Source organism: Geotrypetes seraphini, chromosome 4, assembly GCF_902459505.1.
Source record: "Geotrypetes seraphini chromosome 4, aGeoSer1.1, whole genome shotgun sequence".
Taxonomy (NCBI): domain Eukaryota; kingdom Metazoa; phylum Chordata; class Amphibia; order Gymnophiona; family Dermophiidae; genus Geotrypetes; species Geotrypetes seraphini.
Window position 1 is genome coordinate 67,380,235 of NC_047087.1, and position 16,664 is coordinate 67,396,898.

General features: G+C 41.7%; 1 protein-coding gene across 4 annotated transcripts in view; it reads left to right on the forward strand.

The window, feature by feature from the left end:
- Positions 1 to 16,664, forward strand: part of APP (amyloid beta precursor protein) — a 338,242-nt gene that overhangs the window by 303,112 nt on the left and 18,466 nt on the right. For 2 of the 4 annotated variants that reach the window (XM_033941037.1, XM_033941035.1), the window contains 2 exons: positions 7,122 to 7,340; positions 15,506 to 15,559. In XM_033941037.1, the coding sequence (XP_033796928.1) occupies positions 7,122 to 7,340; positions 15,506 to 15,559 (273 nt within the window). The remainder of the gene's footprint in view (positions 1 to 7,121; positions 7,341 to 15,505; positions 15,560 to 16,664) is intronic. The other 2 variants (XM_033941038.1, XM_033941036.1) reach the window with 1 other exon arrangement.

Genomic DNA, 16,664 nt, shown 5'->3' on the forward strand with positions numbered 1-16,664 from the left:
TGTCCTGAGGGTCTCGCGGCCCACCTGCACACGTGGGCGGAGCTACAAACAGAACATCAGATTTCACCCATTCATGTCAATGGAAAAAATGTAAACAGCTGCCATTCTCACAGTAAATCTAAAACGGCTTGACCGATTTGAACGAAACTTGGTATGCAGATCCCTCACTAACTGGGGTGATATGTTCTGGGGGTCTCTTCACCCAAGAATTTATATGTTCTTGCTCCTGGAGGTGAAACTAAAAATGTTGTTTATAATCAAGTTTTGTGTTAGTTGTATTGTATTAATTTTGTCAAATATTTCACATTATAATTTGAATATTGTACTTTTTATAAAGCTGTAAAAAAATAATTTCATTCACCATTATAAAGTATCTTTATTTGAATCCATTTACAGTGTTATTGCTATAATTAAATACCCGTGCAACGCCGGGGCATCAGCTAGTATCAAATAAAGTAAACCTGACCTCCAATAGATTAAAAAAAACTTTTCAAGCTAACAAAAAATATACTCACGACATCACAAGGAGACAACTGGTATCTTAACACTGAACTCAACAGCGAAACGCTGTCAGACTACTTCGCTGACAAAGTAGACAAAATACGGTTTTACCTTGACTCCACCATGCTACTGACATTGTCCCCCTGCAATTCAGACAAGAAACTAAAATTACAACTAGGAGCCTCACACTTCAAAATTGTCTCCTGTGATGACATCATTGAGATACTAGACGCAATTCGCCTTTCTGGCTCCAACCTACCACGCCTCCAATTGACAGTGAAAGATACCTTTGTAGACTCCATCCTTACTCTCATCAACACCTCTCTACAAATAGATATAGTACCCACAAACTAGAAGTCAGTGGTCCTCAGACCAATTTTTAAAAAATCCACACTCGACCTTAATGTGCCCAGCAACTTAGATCTGTCTCCAAACTACTTTTCATCTCCAAGATCTTGGGAGAAAAAGTGTTATCCCAATTACATTCCTTCATCAATGAATAAGGCCCCTATCTTTGTTCTAATCAGGATTAAGGAAATTCCACAGTACTTAAACCGTCCTCCTTGACATCGTTGACATTGGAAATTCATGGACAAGGGAAATGATGTCCTGGTACTGCTGGATTTCAGCGTGGCCTTCTACTCTATTGACCATCCTCTCCTCATTGAGCAGCTCTCTGAAATTGGTATCCAAGACATTGTGCTACGATGGTTCTCTTCTTTCCTAAATAACAGATCCCAAAGCGTTCTGCTTAATGGCGTGCTATTGAAACCGATCAATTACGGTATTCCACAGGCGACTCTGCTAACCCTCTTACTGTTCAATCTCCACATCAGACCTGTCCTAGATATAACTCACAAATATCCTGTCCTAGATATAACTTACAAATATCCTGTCCTAAATATAACTCACAAATGTTCGCTCAACTATGCAACTCTTCTGGTTATGTAATCCGCCTTGAACCGCAAGGTAATGGCGGAATAAAAGTCACTAATGTAATGTAATGTTTTAAGGTTAAACAACCATTTCCTATTTAACTATTCCACTGCATTTGTGATATTACAAACGTTTAACATATCTCCTCTCAGTTGTCTGTTTAGCCCACTATGACCTCTGGTGGTACTCTTGTGGTACTGCTACTATCATGAGAGTACATTACAGTGGAACTGCTAGGGGCAGGAGCAAGTGGGGTTCACTTCTGCTCCACTGGACCACCAGATACTAAAGTAGGCCCAGGGAGCCTGTTCTAAATGGGAAGGGGCTGTGGTTGTGTCAGGAGATGGGGAGGGGTCTGCAATTGTGCTGAGGGGAATTGGAGTTTGTGCCAAGGGAGGGGAATCAGAAACTGTGTCAGGGGTGGGCGGGGCAAATGTAGCTTGCCAGGGTGAGTGGGAAGGAGAGGAGGTCACTGTACTCTACAGACCAATACCTGGAAACTAGAGAATGACACTGTGACAAAATTCATCCCATCCCGCGGAAAACCATCCCTTGCCATTCTTTAGTGTCTATCTCAACCTCAGTCCTTCTACACCTGCATTCTTCAATGCAATGCTTCAGGGTCAGTAGTTGTGTCCATTCGTACTTTGATTCTTCTCTCTCACATTAAAGAATGACATGGAGATGGTTTCCCACAGTTATCTGCAGGGATGGGAACGGTGATTAATTTTGTTACCATGTCATTCTCTACTGGAAACTTAGAAACCTGATAGCAGATAAAAGCCAAATAGCCTATCCAGTCTGCTCATCCACAAAATCCACTATCCACTCCATAAGAGATCCCATGTGCCTGCCCCACGCTTTCTTGAATTCAGACACAATCTATGTCTCAAACACCTCTACCTGGAGACTGTTCCATGCATCTACCACCCTTTCTGTAAAAAAGTATTTCCTTAGATTATACCTGAGCCTATCATCTCTTAACTTCATGCCATGCCGTCTAGATTGCTCTTGTCTGCTCCTTTTCGCCTTCATTCTATGACTTTTTTTTATTTCTTTAATCTTTATGGCACATCTTTATACCAAAAACCAGTATATTTTATGAGAGTGTGTGGTGCAGTGGTTAGAGCTACAGGGAAGAGCTGAAGGGCCAGCTCCGCTCACTCGGAAGACAACTGAAGATCAGGGAGGTGAAGGTGGCCTTCTCTGAGATCCTCCCAGTACCAAGAGCGGATGGAAAGAGACAAGGGGAATTGCAAGTAATCAACGCCTTGATGAGACGATGGTGCGAAGAAGAAGGCTTCGACTTCGTGCGCAACTGGACGGCGTTCTGGGGAAAAAGCAAGTACTACAGAAGGGACGGACTACACCTCAACAAGGAAGGAGCAAGAGTTTTGGCAGGCAACATGAAGAAGGCAATCGAGAAGGCTTTAAACTGAAAGATAGGGGAAAGCCGACAGTCGACCACCGGTCGATGGCACGGATAGCAGGATGCCCCGACGAAGAAGCCAAGGACTACTACTCCTACACAAGAGAAGACGACCTCACAGCCAATAAGGGAGAAAAGGCAGGAAGGGACAACTCAGACACAGAAGGGGACGACCACACAGCAAACAAGGGTGATAACACAGGAGCAGTAAAGGATACCGTAATTGAAACTATAGGGACGGCCAAGAGTAGAAGGTCCAAAAAGGTAACACGAAGGGAACTTAGATGTATGTATACGAATGCTAGAAGTCTAGGTAACAAAATGGGGGAACTAGAGACAATAGCAAGACATGACATATTGGATATCATTGGCATAACAGAAACATGGTGGAATGAAGAAAACAAATGGGACACAGTACTACAGGGATACAAACTGTATAGAAGAGATCGAGTAGGGCAGAAAGGTGGAGGTATTGCTCTATATGTTAAGGAGGGAATAGATTCTGTTGAAATGGTTACAACAGAAATGAAAGAGAAGCTTGAGTCACTCTGGATCAAAATTCCTGGTCAATATGGCGCAAATACGAAAATTGGCCTTTACTATCGTCCCCCAGGACAGGCGGAGGAAACTGACTCAGAAATGATGGAGGAAATCAAACAAGAATGCAAGACAGGCAATGTAATTATATTGGGAGACTTCAATTTCCCAGGGATAGACTGGAAACTAGCAACCTCCAACTGCGGCAAGGAGGCCAAGTTCCTGGAGGTGCTAGGGGATTGCTTCCTGGAACAAATAGTAAAAGAGCCAACAAGAGGCAACGCCACCTTGGACTTGGTCTTAATGGCCTCACGGGACCGATAACAGAAGTGGAAGTCATGGTTCCACTGGGAACGAGTGATCACAATGTAATCAACTTTAAACTTGACATCGGGAAAGGGAAACATGCCAAAACCTTAACCACCACCTTAAACTTTAAAAAGGGTAAATACGATCGCATGAGAGCCATGGTAGAAAAACGACTCGAGAAGATGGTGGACAAACTTGAAACGGTAGATCAGGCATGGTCCCTACTGAAAAATACTATCACAGAAGCACAAGATCTCTACATTCCGAGGATTTCCAAAGATCGGAGAACAAAGAGCAAAAGAGAACCGGCATGGCTTACCATACAGGTGAAGGAAGCCATAAAAGAAAAGAAGGACTCTTTCAAAAAATGGAAATGCATAAAGACAACCGAAGCTTGGAACAAACATAAAGATGATCAGAAGAAATGTCACAAGGCGGTGAGGGATGCCAAACAGGAATATGAGGAAAAAATAGCCCAGGAGGCCAAAAACTTCAAGCCCTTCTTTAGATACGTGAAAGGGAAAAAACCTGCAAAAGAGGCAGTGGGACCCCTGGACGACCAGGGAAGAAAAGGGTACATCAAGGAAGATAAACAAATCGCAGACAAACTAAATTCCTTCTTTGCGTCCGTCTTTACGAAGGAGGACACCTCAACAATACCTGAAGCGGAGAAAGTGTTTGCAGGAGAAATAGAAGACAGCCTCACCACAGTTGAAGTGGACTTAGACCAGATATACTATCAGATCGACAAACTTAAAAGTGACAAATCCCCTGGACCGGATGGAATTCACCCGAGAGTCTTAAAGGAATTGAAGGTTGAAATCGGAGAGTTATTGCAAAAACTTGCAAGCCTGACAATCAGAACTGGACAGATACCGGACGACTGGAGGATAGCGAACGTCACGCCAATTTTCAAAAAAGGATCGAGAGGGGAACCGGGCAACTATAGGCCTGTGAGTCTTACGTCGGTCCCCGGCAAGATGGTTGAAGCACTGATCAAGGATAGCATAGTCCGGCACTTGGACGCACACGACTTGATGAAACCCAGTCAACATGGATTCAGGAAAGGGAAATCATGTTTGACGAATTTACTCCAATTTTTTGAGACCGTGAACGAGCAAATTGACAGTGGGAAGCCGGTGGACATAATATACTTGGACTTCCAGAAAGCGTTCGACAAAGTTCCACACGAAAGACTTCTCAGGAAACTACAAAGCCATGGCATAGAGGGAGATATACAAAGATGGATAGGCAAATGGCTGGAAAACCGAAAGCAGAGAGTGGGCATAAATGGGAAGTTTTCCGACTGGGAGAAAGTGACTAGTGGTGTACCCCAGGGTTCGGTACTTGGGCCGATCCTTTTTAATATTTATATCAATGACCTGGAAGAAGGAACATCCAGTGAGATCATCAAGTTTGCAGACGATACAAAACTATGCCGGGCGATCAGATCGCAGGAGGATAGAGAGGAACTCCAGAGCGACTTGTGTCGGTTAGAAACATGGGCGGAGAAATGGCAGATGAAGTTCAATGTGGAGAAATGCAAGGTAATGCATTTAGGCAATAAGAATAAGGAATACGAGTACAATGTCAGGTGCAACTCTGGGGAAGAGTGAACAAGAAAAGGACCTGGGTGTACTGATAGATAGGACCCTGAAGCCGTCGGCACAATGCGCGGCAGCGGCAAAGAAGGCAAATAGAATGTTGGGCATGATAAAGAAAGGAATCTCGAGTAGATCGGAGAAAGTTATAATGCTGCTTTATAGGGCAATGGTCAGACCACACTTGGAATACTGCGTCCAACATTGGTCTCCCTACCTAAAGAAGGATATAAAACTGCTGGAGAGGGTGCAGAGACGAGCAACAAAACTGGTGAAGGGTATGGAGAAACTGGAATACGAGGATAGACTTATAACACTAGGATTGTTCTCCCTTGAGAAAAGGAGACTGCGTGGGGATATGATCGAGACCTTCAAAATACTGAAAGGAATCGACAAAATAGAGCAGAGAAGATTATTTACACTGTCCAATTTGACACGGACTAGAGGACATGTAATGAAGCTAAGGGGGGACAGGTTCAGGACTAATGTCAGGAAGTTCTGCTTCACTCAGAGAGTGGTTGACGCCTGGAATGCCCTCCCAGAGGAGATTATTGCGGAATCGACCGTCCTAGGCTTCAAGAGCAAACTAGATGCATATCTCCTTAAGAGAGGCATATAAAGATATGGTGGACTATAAATTACGCCAGGTGTACACCTGGCAGGGCCTCCGCGTGTGCGGATCGCCGGACTTGATGGACCGAAGGTCTGATCCGGAGATGGCAGTTCTTATGTTCTTATGTTCTCAGCACCCTGAGGCGGATTCAACCCCCCACACTGCTCTTTGTGACCCTGGGCAAGTCACTTAATCCCCCCCTCCCATTGCCCCAGGTGCATTAGATAGAGTGTGAGCCCACTAGTACAGATAGGGGAAAATGCTTGAGTATCTGAATGTAAACATCTTAGATTATAAGTGGTATATAAATAAAACATATTTTAGTGAGAATTTTAACAGCATCTGTTGAGTTGTACTTTTCATAGAAACAAAGAACAGGAAAGCACATACACATTTGCAATAATGGCACTTATGTGCGAATGTGCACACATATGCACATAAAAGCATAAAATATGCCTAAGAGCTATTCTGCAAATACCTGCTTAACTTCCATAGTATTTATTTGCAAAGGGAGTGAATATAGGGGCAGAGCATGTGCAGGACATAGGCATGGCTCCCACATGTTGGTAGAACTTAAAGAATACTATAAGTTACATGGGCCACTGCTACATTTAGGCATTCACACCAGCTCTATGGCTGGCTAAGTGCAGGCACCTAAATCATTACTAGGATACACTAATATTGGGCTCCTGTATAGAATAAGTTCCTACCATATGTTCTCAAAGCACCTAAATGAAGTTAGAGAATTAGCCCTTAAGGCTCATCTCAATTGCCCATTTTACTTCCTGGTGCATGCCCAGAATTTTAGTTGATCTTCAGTTTTCCCCACAGATAAAGATCTTCTGTGCTTATGCCAGGATTTCTTTTGTTAATGATTTTGTTGATGTTTCTGCCCTTCCTTCATACTTACATCCTTGGGAAAAGTAGAATGGAGTTAAGTTGGCGTATATAAAGTATGTACAAAAATTTTATTTTGAATTTCCTCACACTTACTTTCTTGTGAGTACTTTGCTCCTACTTCCAGGTTACTCCCAAGTATAACCTACTTGTCAGCTTTATATCATAACCGTTTGTTTATAGAACTTTTTGTCCACTTTGATATATGTAGCAGTAACTTGTATCCGGTGTGATGGATGTGCTTGTGTCCTCATATAGTGACTCAGGACAAAAACTCTATTCTTTTTTTTTTCTTCAGACGAGCTGCTGCAAAAAGAGCAGAACTTCTCAGAGGATGTTTTAGCTAATATGGTCAATGAACCCAGAATCAGTTATGGCAATGATGCGCTAATGCCTCTCACTGAGACAAAACCAACAGGAGACCTGCATCCAGTGGATGAGGAGTTCAGCGTGGACAACCTTCAGCCATGGCATCCATTTGGAGTTGATTCAGTACCAGCCAATACTGAGAATGAGGGTAAGAAAGGTGCATCAACTCTGTTCACAGTGTAGAAACCTGACAGAGGGTCCTGCTAGTCATTGCTGCCTTGGTCCTGTGAGTACCACATTTCTTATGGGCTGAGAAGGAGAAAATTGTTCTGGATGTGAAATGAGAGCTGGAAGTTTCTTATCTTTGTGGTACTGAGCATGCGCATTACTGTTCATCCAACGTGCAGCATTTGACTGTGGGGTTGATATTCAAAGTGTTTTAACATGTGAGGAGAGGCTCCAGCCCAATTAAATCACTTGTGTGGGACTATCTACTGTTATTTAGTCGCACTTAAACTGGTTAGTGCAGGGTAGGCAACAATGATACTCATGGGCCACAAACCAGTCAGGTTTTCGAGATTTCCACAATGAATATGTGTGAGCTTGTTTTGCATGTACTGCTTTCATTGTAGGGAAATTCATCTCATGCATATTCATTGTGGAAATCTTGAAAACCTGACTGGGTTGTGGCCCTCGAGGACTGTGATTGACCACCCCTGGGTTAATATCTCTGAATATTGACACAAAGCACTAACCACAGCTGACAATTTAGTGGATAGTCTGGGAGCAAAGTCAGCACTTATGTAGTTAAGTACCAATATTCAGTACTTAACCGCTCTAAATTATCCAGAAAATCAGACTGCATAAAACAGTCCTGTCTTTCTCTAGTATCACTTAGGCAGTTATGTGCTGAATATCACACTTAACCAGATAAAGGACAGCTGGTCGCAAAAGCCTGGATATTCAATGCCATTGCCCAGGCATAGCCAGGCATTGAATATGCGTGCATAACATCGACACCAGACAAAAAACCACTGACTACTGCTGACTGAATATTTAACCCTATATGCATGTGTTTACACAGCTAGAAATAGACTCATGTTGTTTAGTCATATAATGCTCTCAGATCACAAAAGAAGATTCTGATGATACAAGTATATTCAGGAACAAGAATCGAATCAATGCCAAAGGTTACAGGAGGTGGAGCTCTGATCCTGTAATTTCACTATGCAGGACCCTAAATAAACTCCATAGCTCTGTTGTTTGTTGCTGGCAGTCCAGCGGGGTCTTCGTGGCAGAAGCGTGGCTTCCATGACCTTTTGCAGCTGCTCACAGCATTTTCTGTAGCAAGAGGTTGTGTCAGCCATTTTAGAAGGCAGCTACAAGGAGGTAGAAGTGAGAGTACTATGCTGCTGTCACTAAGACACACCCCCCTCACACACACACACACACACACACACACTGGATCACCAGGTAACTTGGTAAGCCCGAGGTAGGGAGGCAAATATTAAAGGGTTGGGACCTGGAGAGCAGCAGCCACATGGCAGAAGAGTTGCATGTGTCTTGTGAGCTGCAGGTTGCTGACCCCCTGGGCTAGCATGTGCTTTGTGCATGACTCAACTTTGGTTAATATCTCACTGCTAAAACTGAAGGTTTGTATCTCTTGAATCCTTTTAGACTCTCCATAGGGGGTGGGTTGGAAGTACTAGTAGAGCTTTGAGGCTGTCGTGCTTAACACAATTTTATATGTGCTATGAGCTGATTTCTTGCATGGAATTTAACTTCTATGAAGTACAATCTATGCACAATAGGTAATGAGTTGCATCTTGTCATACATTCTTCCCAATGACTCTACTGACTTCTTCACTCATCTTGCAATATACTACAGACTGCTACTGCCACAATGAAAATGAGATATACTAGCCCAAACCAACAAGTTAAAAAGTACTAAATCGCCAGGACCTGGTATATATCCCAGGGTACTAAAAGAACTCAAACATGAAATTGTTGACCTGCTGTTAGTGACCTGAATATTGGAGGGTGGACATTGTTAACACCAATTTTTAACAAGGGCTCCAGGGGAGATCGGGGAAATTATAGACCGGTAAGCCTCACTTCAGTGCCGGGCAAAATGATAGAAACCACTATAAAAAATAAAATTGTAGAACACGTAAACAAACATGATTTAATGAGACAGTCAGCATGGGTTCAGCCAAGGGAGATCTTGCCTCACAAATTTGCTTGACTTCTTTCAAGGTGTGAATAAACATGTGGATAAAGGTGAGCCGGTTGATATAGTGTATCTAGATTTTCAGAAAGCTTTTGATAAAGTTCCTCACGAGAGGCTCCTGAGAAAATTGAAATGTCATGGGATAGGTGGCAAAGTTCAGTTGTGGATTAGGAATTGGTTATCGGATAGAAAACAGAGGGTAGGGTTAAATGGTAATTTTTCTCAATGGAGGAGAGTAAACAGCGTAGTGCCACAGGGGTCTCTACTGGGATTGGCGCTATTTAACTTATTTATAAATGATCTGGAAATTGGAACAACAAGTGAGGTGATTAAGTTTGCAGATGACACTAAACTGTTCAAAGTTGTTAAAATGCATGCGGATTGTGAAAAATTGCAGGCGGACCTTAGGAAATTGGAAAATTGGGCGTCTAAATAGCAGATGAAATTTAATGTAGACAAATGCAAAGTGATGCACATTGGGAAGAATAACCTGAATCACAGTTACTGGATGCTAGGGTCCACCTTGAGGATTAGTGTTCAAGAAAAAGATCTGGGTATCATCGTACACAATACGATGAAACCTTCCGCCCAATGTGTGGCGGCGACCAAGAAAGCAAACAGGATGCTGGGAATTATTAAAAAAGGGATGGTTAACAAGACTAAGAATGTTATAATGCCCCTGTATTGCTCCATGGTGCGATCTCATCTGGAGTATTGCGTTCAATGCTGGTCTCCTTATCTCAAGAAAGATGTAGTGGCACTAGAAAAGGTTCAAAGAAGAGCGACCAAGATGATAAAGGGGATGGAACTCCTCTCATATGAGGAAAGATTAAAACGATTAGGGCTCTTCAACTTGGAAAAGAGACGGCTGAGGGGAGATATGATTGAAGTGTACAAAATCCTGAGTGGAGTAGAATGGGTACAAGTGGATCGATTTTTCACTCCATCAAAAATTATAAAGACTAGGCAACATTCGATGAAGTTACAGGGAAATAATTTTAAAACCAATAGGAGGAATTTTTTATTTTTCACTCAGAGAATAGTTAAGCTCTGGAACACATTGCTAGAGTTTGTGGTAAGAGCAGATAGCGTAGCTGGTTTTAAGAAAGGTTTGGACAAGTTCCTGGAGGAAAAGTCCATAGTCTGTTATTGAGAAAGACAAGGGGGAAGCCACTGCTTGCCCTGTATCGGTAGCATGGAATATTGCTACTCCTTGGGTTTTGGCCAGGTACTAGAGACGTGAGTACGGGCTACTGGGCTTGATGGACCATTGGTCTGACCCAGTAAGGCTATTCTTATATTCTTAAATTAAAAGCATCCAAAACAATCCATTTGCATGTTGGAAGGGTTAGCATTTTTAATGGACTGGCTATATAGAAATGCCGACAGAGCAGTGGGGCATCTAAGGAGCACTGCTGTGATTTAGACACCCTGGGCCAGAAAAACGTCTAAAAAACCCAAGTTTTGAAAATGCCCAATTGGACATTTTGTCTAGTAAGATGTCCAAGTGCCAGTTTAAGCTGTCTTTGGATGCCTATCTTTTTTGAAAATGAGTCCATTAGTAACTTCATGGTATGTATCCTAGTCTTTTTACTCTTTGAAAAAGAGTTCCAAAATTCTTCCAAAGTGCTGAACCCAGGTTGCATTGTTGGTTCCATGTACTTGGTCCTTCCTCTTTGTATACAAATGCCCCCCCCCAACCTAATTCCTCTCATTGCAAAGACCCTTCATAAATTCTAAGAGAAGCTGAGCCCCTGAACCTCATAATATCCCACTGGCCTCAGTAGAACTAGTTTCCAGTTCTCAAGAGGCTGGCTGTTGTACCTCCACAAAAAGTCCATGAGTTTCCATTATCGATAGCTTCACAAGTAGGAGGGGTCATCATCTTCATATGGACTTAAAGCATCTGGTACTCATAGCCTGGAAATTGAGCAGTCACTAATCTTTCACCTGCAGTGCCAGACCAGCAACTAGTCGTATGTACTCTTTCAAGTAGTTCCTAAAGTATCTAGGCAACTGATCCTCTCTTCTCTCTCCCCTCTATAGCGATTAACTTGTTCTATTGATCATTCTCTCCTCAAAAATGGATTTCCTTTCCTATTAACCCTCTTTCTTCCTCCCCTCTTAAAGTCAATCAATTTGTACCTTTGCTTAATCTTTGTAAACCGCATAGAACTTCACGGTATTGCGGTATATAAGCTGTAATTATTATTATTATTACCTGGTATTTCACTAATGAACACAATCCTACATGTCTACTGGCTACAGTCGTACATTACTTGTATTACCTGTATTGATATGTCCTCCTAATAGTACTCCTTAATGCTCTCTTGGTCTATCATGTCCTTTTGAATAGTTTTCCAGCTCCCTCTGTGTTATTATCATGAAGAGGCTCCTCTATGTCAGACCTCCACTATAGAAGGCCCTTCATTCCTTAGGACCTTAACCTGGTGCTACATTGCTAATAAAATCAATCTTTGAGCCACTGGAAACTTCTCTGAAGTTCATCACTTGAAAGGTGTGTTTCTTTTGTAGTAACTTCATCTAGAAAAGTGAATGAGATTCAAGCATTGGTAATTAATGAACTCTGTACTCAGTTTCATCATAGCAAGACTGTTATCCAGACCTATCCTAAATTCTTGTCTGAGGTGGTGTCACCTTTCCAAATCAATATGGAAATGGTGGTTCTTGTTTTTCTGAAATAACATTGAAAACTCACATGAGAAGACCCTTCATGCTCTGGGCTATAAACCCACATTTGCATACTTCTTAAAAGGGTTGAGCTAATCAGAAAGTCTATGCAGTAGTTAATCTCATTTGATTCTAATAGGATTGGTGCACCAGTTGCAAAGAGAACTCTAGTAAACTGACTTTTTATATTCAATTCTTTTGTCACCAAGGGGGTAATTCTCTGTAGGTCGACAAAAGTTAGGCAGTGGGATGATCCATGCTAAACAAAACTGCCTTTATGTTATAGAAACATGATGGCAGATAAAAGCCAAATACCCATCCAGTCTGCCTATCAGCAGCATCCACTTTCTCCTCCTCTTCCTAATAGATCCCACATGCCTGTCCCATGTTTTCTTGAATTCAGACACACTCTTTGTTTCCACCACATCTATCAGGACACTATCATCTACCACCCTTTCTGTAAAAAAGTTATGTTATATGTAGTCTGATAGCCCGCCAAATCTTCACAGATTGGAGATCTAGGTATATTACAGATAGCATAAGCATTACATAGAACTTATATACATATATGATAAGAATCAGATTGCATCCTTAACAAGTCTTTCTGTAATTTTAATTTACAAATAGTATTTTCCATAAATAACATTTTCATAAACAGTAGACCTTAGTGTGAAATTTGGATCACAAATCTCAGAGAGATTTTTGAAGTTTTCAGATATTTGCGGAACGTAGTATACATATTGGTAACACAGATCTCTGCAGGAAGTGTGTTCCAAACTCCTGCAATCTGATAGTTAAAGGATTTGCAGTAAGTTTTTTTGTATTTGATACCTTCTTTCATAGATAGAAATGATAGAGTTAATCGGTCAGAATTGCAGTGTCCTAATGATCTGCCTAATAGTTTATTGAATCTGTGAAAGCTACCAGGAGTATCTCCGTATATAGGTTCTTAAATGCCATACAATATAACTTGATGTCAACCTGTTTATCTGTCGGGAGCCAGAGGTGTGACATGTTTGAATCTTGATTTGCAGAATATAAGTCTTGCAGTGTTTTGTATCAGCTGATTTTTTTTCATTGATTTCATTGAAATTTCTTAGAGTAGTGCATTACAATAGTCCAGTGAGGACAGAATAGTTGATTGTACTAGTATCCTATAATGTTGCTGGAAGAAGTAGGATATGACTCTTCTTAGCTTCTGTAATGTAACAAAGGATTTCCCTACTAAATTGTTAACATGTTCTTTAAAGTTCAGCAAACTGTCCAAGATGACTCCCAGAACTTTGGAAGATTTTTTAGTGTTGAAGCTAGCTCTGTTTCTAGTCTAATAATGGGTTGGATTAAGTGTATGTGTTGTCCAAACCATAATAGTTTGGGGTTTTTTTCTGTATTTAATTTGGGATGAGATCTTGCCAACCATTATACACTAGCTGTGTTTCTCAAGTCAATCCTGGAGTAGCCCTTTGCCAGTCAAGTTTTCAGGATATCCACAATGAATATGCATTAAAATGATTTGCATACCATGGAGCAAATCAATCTCATGCATACATCAACCTCTAGCTAATACTCTAGACAACTAGGCAGCCATATTTGCAAGGTTCATGTTCGCAAGGATTACTAGAAATATATTGTCTGCATAGGAAAAAAGCCATTCTCCAGGTCTCAGATCAGTTGATTTAAGAGTAGTCATAAAGATGTTAACATAGTAGCGGTGAAATAGAAGATCCTTGTGATGCACCGCTTGGTGAAATCCAGTAGTTGGAGTATGATCCATCTTTTAGTACTCTGTATCATCTGTTAAAAAACCTTGGCACCATTGTAGTACTGGTACTGAAATTTAGTCACAGACATGCAATCCATGCCCAAAATTGCACACCCAACTTTGGACGACCTATACGGGTCAAGTGGATACTCTTCTCAGCTTCAGTGGATACTCTTCTCATCAAATCAGAGTTGCTATAGGCACTGTAGCCCTGCATACTTGTTACCATCTGCAAAGCAGAAATATAGTCCTCATTTTATATTTTCCCTTTACATTAAGGGATTGGGGACTTGTATACTGCCTTTTTGTAGTTATACAGCCACAATCATGGTGGTTTACATACAGGTATTTCAAGCATTTTCCCCTATCTGTCCCGGTAGGCTCACAATTTATCTAATGTACCTGGGGCTGTGGAGGATTAAATGACTTGTCCAGGATCACAGGGGGCTTGAACCCACATCCTTAGGGTGCTGAAGCTGTAGCTCTAACCACTATGCCACACACTCCTGCCTGGGCCAAGCTTCAGTGAAAAATATTTCCTTTGGTCAAGCTGTTCTAGCCACGTTTCTCCCCTTTGAGCTAGCAAATCTTACATTCTGTCAGCGTGAGCTGCTTTCAAAATTGTGAAAAATGCAAACAGTTTGCCTGCCTCAGTCCTGCTTATCTATGAAAAAAGCAATGTTGCTCACCTACTGTATAATTGTTTTCTGTAGCTAGCAGAATTAATCAGGCACAATCCTTCCTACCTTCCTGGGAACAGCCTATTAATTTAAGCTTTGGAAGTAACTGATGAGCTGAGGAGACTACTGGGTATGGGACAGGCCACACATGCTGAGAACTTAATATTCTGAGCTGTGGAAGAGCAGTTCCATCCTAATGCTGAGTTGACGTCACCTACTTTGTGCCTGATCAATTTTACTGTCTATGGCAGTGGTCTTCATTAAATTTTAAGCCATAGCCACTTTGGAGCCAAATGAGCTGAAGTAGAGCCGGCAAATATCTTCCCATTTGAGGCTATGACACTACTGACCAGTGTGTGCCAATGGCATCTACCCCACCAGCCTCCCTTCAAACTTTTTATTATGTGTATCTTGAAGGAGGTAGGCATTACCAAATGCATTTTCTTCTTCTACTGAGAAATGTTTTCTCCTTCGAGCATGTGGCTTTTCCTTCCATCCACTTTCCCCTTTGTGTCATGAGCTTGGTTAGAGAGACAAAAGAGTAGCAGAAAAGCAGCCAGAATAGTCAGGAGGGCCGCCACAGAAGTCTCTAGGGGACACCATTGGCTCCTGGGCCTTGCAATGAAAAACACTGGTCTATAGAAATATTTGTTATAGGTGAGCCACATTGTGCTTTCTAATAATCCGCTCAGCAATCAAAACTAGCCAAAACATCTGTTTCAAAATTTTTTTTTTAACCATGACCATGCCATTCAGGTTTCCTGGAAACCTGGTGGAGCCCTCCCAAAGTTGTTAAGTCATGGCTGATTTCTTTGTTGCAAACTGTTTCCAGTTACTGCAGTTTGGATTATAACACACACAAAGAAGCCATTTGCGCGCTCTGATATATAATTTTCCTGCAACTCCTCTTCCTTTGTATGTCTCTTCTGCACTTTTCCAACTAATGATATGTTGTAATTTAAGTCTGTTCTGTTTGTTTCTTTCATCTACTTTTTGTTCGCATGTGCTAGTTGAACCAGTTGATGCCCGCCCCGCAGCTGATAGAGGACTGACCACACGACCAGGTATATAACTTGCTTGGCTTTTATCGGCCGCTCGCTCCATGTCTCACATTACGCTTAAGCTATGTGTGATCCCTCATTTTCTGCTACAAGCCTTTCTTAAACTATGTTGTTGGAGATCAGACTAACCTCCATGTTACAGGAGAGAAACATATTCCTAATAACATGAACATTAGCAGAGCCTTGAGGGATTGACGTCACCTAGATACATAGCTTTATTCTTGTGCCATTTCCAAACAAATGTGTTTAAGAGGTAAAAATTAATGACTTGGCAGCCTTCCAGTGAAAATAATGTTATCTTGAATGAATAAAAGATGATGTAACCTGATTTCATGGGTGAGGCAATGTCTATAGTACTTGTGTATATTATGCTGACCTGATTTATGTTTCATATCCTTTCTCACCCTCTACCCCTTCACAAAACATTTTGCCATTTACAGTCTCTAACCTCAAGTCTATAAAGTTGGGTGCCCAACTTTACACTAAGGGCTAGATTCATTAAATGGCACTCAAAATTCAGTGCTGAAAAAAAAATTGTTGTCAAAGATGAGTGTCTGTTATAGAATAACACTAAGGCCCAAATTCTGTAACCGGCGCCTAATGTTAGGCACCTATTTCGGAGGCGCCTATCTAAATTGAGTAACAAACTCAATTAAGCTTTTTAATCAGCAATAATTGAAACTCAGGCACCTATCAAGAAAGAGCGATTCTGCAACAAGGCGCTTCAAAAAATTGAGGCGGCCTTCAAAAAAATAGGCGCTATGCATGTTAGGCGTGGGTGTGGCTTTATGTTAGGTGCCTTGTTACAGAATCACTCCTCTTAAGCGTGCTTAAGCGCTCGTACGGCTGCCTAACTTTTAGTTGTGCCTGGAGCTGGCCTATTTATTGGGCACCTCCAAAATAGGTGCCGCTCAGCATGATTCACTAAACAGCACCCAATTTTACTTGAATCGCGCTGAACGGTGCCCATTTCAGCTCCTGACTTTTGGGCGCTTCTTATAGAATTTGCCCTTGCAGGACTTTTATGCCTGCTGAAAACCAGGTGTAATTCCTGACACTAAATTTGGGCCCATATCCACAGTATTCTATAACACTGCACACAAATTTT